At 35.9% G+C, this 6,808-nt stretch overlaps 2 protein-coding genes across 2 annotated transcripts in view; both read left to right on the top strand.

Annotated features, from left to right (window-relative positions):
* Positions 1 to 2,255, top strand: part of LOC107716045 (pleckstrin homology domain-containing family G member 3-like) — a 23,972-nt gene extending 21,717 nt beyond the window's left edge. Inside the window, exon 15 of the mRNA XM_016522365.1 lies at positions 341 to 2,255. Coding sequence (XP_016377851.1) covers positions 341 to 1,098 — 758 coding nt within the window. The 3' untranslated portion in view covers positions 1,099 to 2,255. The remainder of the gene's footprint in view (positions 1 to 340) is intronic.
* A 928-nt stretch (positions 2,256 to 3,183) lies between these two features.
* xgb (x globin) overlaps positions 3,184 to 6,808 on the top strand; it is a 14,875-nt gene continuing 11,250 nt past the window's right edge. The window contains exon 1 of the mRNA XM_016522364.1: positions 3,184 to 3,353. Within this exon, the coding sequence (XP_016377850.1) occupies positions 3,184 to 3,353 (170 nt within the window). The remainder of the gene's footprint in view (positions 3,354 to 6,808) is intronic.

The following is a 6,808-nucleotide window of genomic DNA, read 5'->3' as shown; positions in this document are numbered from 1 at the left end:
TCCTTCCCTCCCCCCACCTGCCAGTATTGAGAATCGAACCTGCAACCTTCGGGTTACAAGTCAGACTCTCTAATCATTAGGCCACAACTGCCCCCACACACTAACCTGAATCAAGGTCTTCAGGCTCACTAGAAAATTCCAGGCAAATGTGTTGAAGCTGGTTGGAGCGAAACTCTACTGACCCTCCAGGAGCAGGATTGGACACCCTTGCTCTACATCCATGCATCCCACTATCCCCTTTAGAAATCAAGGGATTTGCTATGTTCTCTGGTAAACTCTATTGTGAAAACACCCTTATTTGTCAAAAGCAGGCTTTTAACCACTGCTCTTTTGTTCATAGGCATGCCTGACAGGCCACTGTTGCTGAACTTGAATGAGCAGGACGTTATCCCGGACTCTACTACTACTAGTCCACCTTCCAGCCTCTGTTCTCCTGGAAGTCCTCAATTCCTCAATTGCAGATTATACGCCGAGAGACCACAAAGTCCCGTACAAACTGAGACCTTCCACTGGCCGGATGTCAAAGAGTTGCGTTCCAAATATAACAACCAAAGGCAAGATGATGCATCCGCCTCCTCTCATCCATTCCCATTGAGTCGCAGTACTTCTTTTTCAGAAAGAGCTCTGGAGAACGGATCGGAGAGATCCAGAGCATCACGTTCTTTGTCTTGTTCATATCCTTTCTGCAATATCTCAGTGCAGAGAACTACATCCACAGATTCTACGTGTTCCAGCAAGACCCTTGAAGGTGAAGGTTTGCCTTCACTGTGTAGAGTTAATGCTTTTGATTTCAGCTTGGGATCCACTAATGCACATGAGCAACTGGACAGAGGTTGCAACGCTGGTCAATATGAGAACAACCTCATTGTAGTTGAGAGGATCTGCCAGGTCAAGCATGAAGAGGGTGATTTAGCAACAGGGAGAGAGAACAATAATGAGAATCAACTTGGATGTGAGGGTGTTTCACAATCTGAACTTGCAATGGCAAACAGTAAAGAGCAGAACTTTAGTGCATGGATGGAAAAGGCAGAGAACGGTCAACATAGTTTGGTTAAAAACCTGCGGGAGAGATTTCAGAACCTGAGTTCTTATACATGAGACTTATACTGCAAAACTTTTACTCAGAACTCTCAGATCCTTAAAATAACTTACAGCTAGTATTCTGATCTCCAAAATATGTAATTTGGCCACTGTTTGAGAGGTGTAATACATCTTGCACAGGTTAAGCATGAATCTTAACCTCCAGTTATGAATTATCAGCAAATCAACTGGAAAAGTGATCCATGTGGACCTCAGAGAATATATTTATGAAATTTGCATTTGTAAATATATGTATATTACAATTTCCTTGCATTATTTTGTGCATATTTCATTGAGATGTAAACACTTGTTAAAGGAGCTGGCTGTGGTACTGTAATTTTTGTAATGTTTGGAAAAGTGGTTAAATACTTTTTTTTTTTTTTCTTCCAGACATTTTGAAATAAAAAGCAATAAGGAAGAACATACAAATAGATCAGTGCATACTAAATTACCAATGCACCTGTTTTTGTTAGAAACTTACTTACTACACACAAATTTGTCATGTTTTCAGAAAAGCACTGCAATATTAAATGCAATCTGTTAGTTATTTTGAAAGGCACTGCCTGATGTCTCTTCACTGTTTGTGTTCGAGCGCTGACCAGAGGAAAGAGAGTAATCTCATAAAGACGTCATTCCCCACTAATGAGGAGAAAACTGGATATCATAATCAGATTAAACCAGATGAATGATAAACGGTGACTGATGTCATTTTCAATCTGAAATGTTTTCAGCCGGGTGTGTACGGTTAAAAATGGTCAAATAGTGCTCAGTTTGGTGTAAAATTAAAATGCTGCTCTTTTTGAAAACGTATTGTGCCGTGTCTGCCGATTTCTAGTTGTTTAAAGGTCAGATGTGATTCCACTCATCTGAGAATTTGCTTGCAAAATTCTCAGCATTCAGCATTATGGGGTCATTGTTAATATATAATGCAACATATTAATGCACAGTCACAAAATGTGTGTTTGGGTGTCGTTTAATGGGAGGTTTTATAAGCTAGCTTGTTTTTGGTTGTATTTTTCTGCTCATTGGTGGGGTTTATCTCCGTGCATGATGTCACTGTCACTTTTGTATTTATTTGAATTGGTGTAAATATGATGCACAATACCTCTGTAAAAATGTTCAGTTCATATTCTATTTTTCTGTCAAACTACATTAAAAGAAGCTTTCCACACTATAATCATTATTTCCTTTGTCCTGCTCACAATGTTTCTGTGTTTTTTGTTTTTTTTTAAGAAACTTGTATCAAAATGATTGCGCATGACTTGGGGCCGTATTACAGTTTAATTAGTTTCTGCACTTTTAAATCAGTCTTCAGGACGTGGATATGATTAATGACTTTCATGGAAGGAGCCAAGCCTTAATCTTATCCTGGATTACAGATTGAATGGATATACAGAGGCAAGTACCTTATTGAAAGCAAATAACAGATGCTTTTATATTCTTACAAGGCGTTTATTACATCGACAATCCTCCTGGACCAACAATATACAGTACACTAGTGTTCAATAGTTTTTAATGTTTTCGAAGAAGTCTCTTCTGCTCACCAAGGCTGCATTAATTTGATTAAAATACAGAAAAAGTTGTGAAATATTGCTATTTCTATGTGAATATACTTTAAAATGTAATTTATTCCTGTGATGCAAAGCTGAATTTTCAGCATCATTACTCCAGTCTTCAGTGTCACATGATCCTTAAAAGATCAAATGTTAGAATAGATTAGATAGAAACTACATTATGCCTTTGTATATTTTCATAAATAATCGTAAAGTTGTATAATTCATTATTATGCGTCCATTATTCAACATTAATAGGAATATGTTTTTGCATATCTATGATTTTTCATTAAGACTGTCCTAGAAAGAGTCTACAAAGAATCTTTTACATGTTGTTGATGAAGATGATGTTGATGATGAAGATGAACTCCTCCCCTCCTGCTGAGCAGGTTTCAGGTTCTCAGTCTCTCTCTGAAGGTCTGACTCCGGACAGTTATGGAGAAGCAGAGCGACTCAGACAGCTAGAGACACACGACTAACCCGCCCAGCGGACGGACAGCTAACCAGCAGCGGTTTATCTGAGAGCTGAGGGAGTTGTGCTCGCGTCAGGATGGGCTGCGCGATCTCTGGATCCGGATTGACACCGAGAACAGCAGAGAGCAGACACACCGAGGACGAAGCTCCAGCGAGACTCACTCCGGATCACATCCAGCTCATCAGAGAGTCCTGGAAAGTCATCCAGGAGGACATCGCCAAAGTGGGAATAATCATGTTTGTCCGGTCAGAATTTTCTTCTTCCAACTCCGGTTTATTGGTATAGCGCCTTTCGTGATGCATATCATTTAAAGCAGCTTTACAGAAAATGCACGTTTCAGTTCGCAAATATTAAAGTGAAAACAAATCATTATGTTGCACGTTGAATGATAATAAGTGATAGTGATATTTGATACCTGTTGATGTTTCACATAGTGACTAATATTTAACAACAAATCGATATATTACGTCATGTCTCGTCCAAACCGAACTAGTGTAGTACAGACCGGGGCTAGTTGTCACATTATTTACTTAAGCTATATATTTTATTTTTACTTAATATTGTATAGTCTCTTGACTGTGTAAAACACACACACACACACATATATATATATATATATATATTCTCTTTTCTTTTTAATAAGTAATTTTTTGTGTTTTTGTCATTTTCATTAGTTTTTTTTTAAAGTGTGTAGTTTTTATTAATTTTTATTTCAGTTTTAGTTATTTTAGTACTTCAAGTTAAACAAAAAAAGAAAAGAAAACGTGCTGAAATAAAATGTTTTTTTTATTATTTCAGTTAATGTTTATTTGAAGTAACAAAAACTGTAAATATATATATATATATATATGCATATTTATTTAGTTATTTATTTTTTAATATGTTTAATTTAACATGTTGATCCCAAAGCGGGGCAAGTTGTCACAATGTATTGACAACTTATTGAAATATGATATACTTTCTAGTCATCTTTCATAACATGTAGTAATATATTACAGTCTATTTAATGGCTGGATTTATATTTATATCATCAATGTTACAAAAAATATTTTCTGAACCCAGGAGCCTGTCTTTATTTTTAAGAATAAAAAAATATTGCATATTGCATCTTAAAGTCACACGGCTAGTCAATCACAATGATAAATTGTTTAAGATCACAAACAGAAAATCAAGTTTTCAAGTCCATTATGTAATGCAAAACACTTTCGAATGTTCAGATCTGTCATATAGAGACACTTTTTACATCCAATCAATTAATTAAATTAAATTAAGTCCCGCCCTACAGTGTTTTCCTGTTGAACATCGTGTTTAAATCAGACATGCGTCACATTACAGAAGCAAAACGGCTTTCAAATGGCATTTCACATTGACTTCAATGTCGTCTGGCATTATGATACTGTATGGAGTTTATTAACGGTTAGCAGACAACAATTCAGCTCAATGTTGATAAATGACGTCTGAAAGATTGACTTCAGCATATAATCGGTCTAAAACACCACAGCTCAGATTATCTGCAATATAAAGCAATATAATGAGTTTTTGCTCTTGGTTACATTCAGTGTATCTCTGGCATCATGAAAAAGTGCAAGGTCTGAAGCAGGTTAGTGAGAAAAGTGCGAATGGAAAAGCTGAATCAGACTGAATCAGGTTAAAATAATGATTCAGAAGCAGCTTTCACACCTCTAGAGAGCTGATGCTCATGAACACCAGGTGTACCACAGCTCTTTTGTGCTAAAATACACAATTACAGACTTTCTAGAGCTGTACATACGCATCTTTAGAAAGCGTTTTAATTCTGTTTGGTTTAAAGCAAAATGCTTTTCATGCAGACACTGACTTGAATGCATCAAATGTCCAGAGATGGCAAAAGGTTAAAAACTGCGTCTCTTTGAGTCTCACTGTGCTTGTCCAATATTATATTAATTGTTTTATTGATTTGCACTTAAGTGGCTCTCATTATCGTGTTGTTATTGTACAGATTGAAATATTTTCAGACTCAGACAGCTGCATTGTGTCAGCTTACTTTAGCATTTTGTCAGTAAATTGAGTCTTTTCTGGGCTTATTACGGGCCGAAGTCATTTTTTCCAGGCTCATAATAATGGATAAACAAAAGCACTCAAAACAAAAACCCAGTATATATATCTTTCTGAACACATTAAGACACATTCATTTGTCAGGAAGCAACATTTGCAGATTGATTTGTGAAACAGCTGTTACCAAACGATGGCGCCGACGCTGATGGCTGCCTCCGTGGCGTGCTCCGCAGTTGTTTTTATGTTTTTGTGTGTGTGTGTGAGTGTGTGTGAGTGTGATCCTGGACCACAAAACCAGTCATCGAAACTGAGATTTATACGTCATCTGAAAGCTGAATAAATAATATTTTTAGTTTGATAGTATTTGATATTGCTACAAATATACCCCAGCGACTTAACACTGCTTTTGAGCTGCAGGGTCACAAATAATGAAATTCATTTTATTTTTATTTTTTCTGTTTTCATTTTAATTTAGATTAATGTTTTAATAATTTTGTTGCGTGTTTGTCATATTTATTAGTTTTTGCTTTTTTTGTAAATGTCTAGTTTTCATCCATCAATTTTTATTTTAGTTTGAGTTATTTTAGTGCTTAAAGTTAAACTAAACAAAAATGAGAATTAACAGTCTGAAATTAAAAAGTTTGTTTTCAAATATTTTATTTTATTTCAGTTAATGTTTTTCTTTTTCAAGTAACGAAAACTGTTTTTTATGGTTTTAGTTTTAAATATCTAAAATATATTATTTATCTATCTATCTTATTTAACGTTGATCCTATAGTGGGGCAAGTTGACATCAAGTGTATTTATTGAAATATTATATATTTTTCAAAAAGTTATCTTCCATAATGTATCTGTATTGTAATTTATTACACCCTAAAGATAATATAGACTTACTATGTAACAGCATGTATATAGCTATACACGAGCATCTTTAGAAAGATTTTTAATAAAGCGAAATGCATGTCATACAGACAATGACCTGAATACATTTGTTTTATCATTTTATCATGTTTGTGCATCTGTGACGTTTTGTTTCTAATGCAATGCCATTCTGAGGTTTTTATGTTTGACTTACAGTAACTGTCCAAATACTGTAAATATCAGACTAATGTTCTGGAAACCTATGAAGGCAACAAATACAAGTTCATATTCCTGATAAAAGCTCATGAAATTCCTCATTAAGTGGCTCCTGTAACCATGGTGAATAGGAACCAGCGTGCAGTGAGATGTCTAAGGATCACTGTGTGTGTGTGTGTGTGTGTGTGTGTGTGTTTCTCCGAGGAGCTTCTATTCCAGGTTTCAGGTCCTGCTGTGGCAAACGCAGAGAAACTCATTATCGTTCCACAGGAGATGAGAGGAAACGAGCACTGATGTCATTCTCTGCTCTTCCTCCTCACTGTAGATTGTGGCTTGTTGTGTCATTGTTTATGGACACTTAATCAAACTAAATTCACCAAAAATCACACTAGAAAAACAACAACAGGGAAAAACAGTAAATCGTTAACACTGAAGGAACAGTTCACCCAAAAATGACAATCTGCTGTAAATGCACTCACCCTCAGATCATCTGAGATTAGGATGAGTTTGTTTCTTCATCAGATTTGGAGAAATGTAGCATTGCATCAGTGTCTCAGCAATGGATGCTCTGCAGTGAATGGGTGCCGTC

This window comes from Sinocyclocheilus rhinocerous, unplaced genomic scaffold, assembly GCF_001515625.1.
Source record: "Sinocyclocheilus rhinocerous isolate Xijiao unplaced genomic scaffold, SAMN03320098_v1.1 scaffold1862, whole genome shotgun sequence".
Lineage (NCBI taxonomy): Eukaryota > Metazoa > Chordata > Actinopteri > Cypriniformes > Cyprinidae > Sinocyclocheilus > Sinocyclocheilus rhinocerous.
Note: the sequence above shows the minus strand (reverse complement) of the source record. Positions and strands in the feature narration are given on the sequence as shown.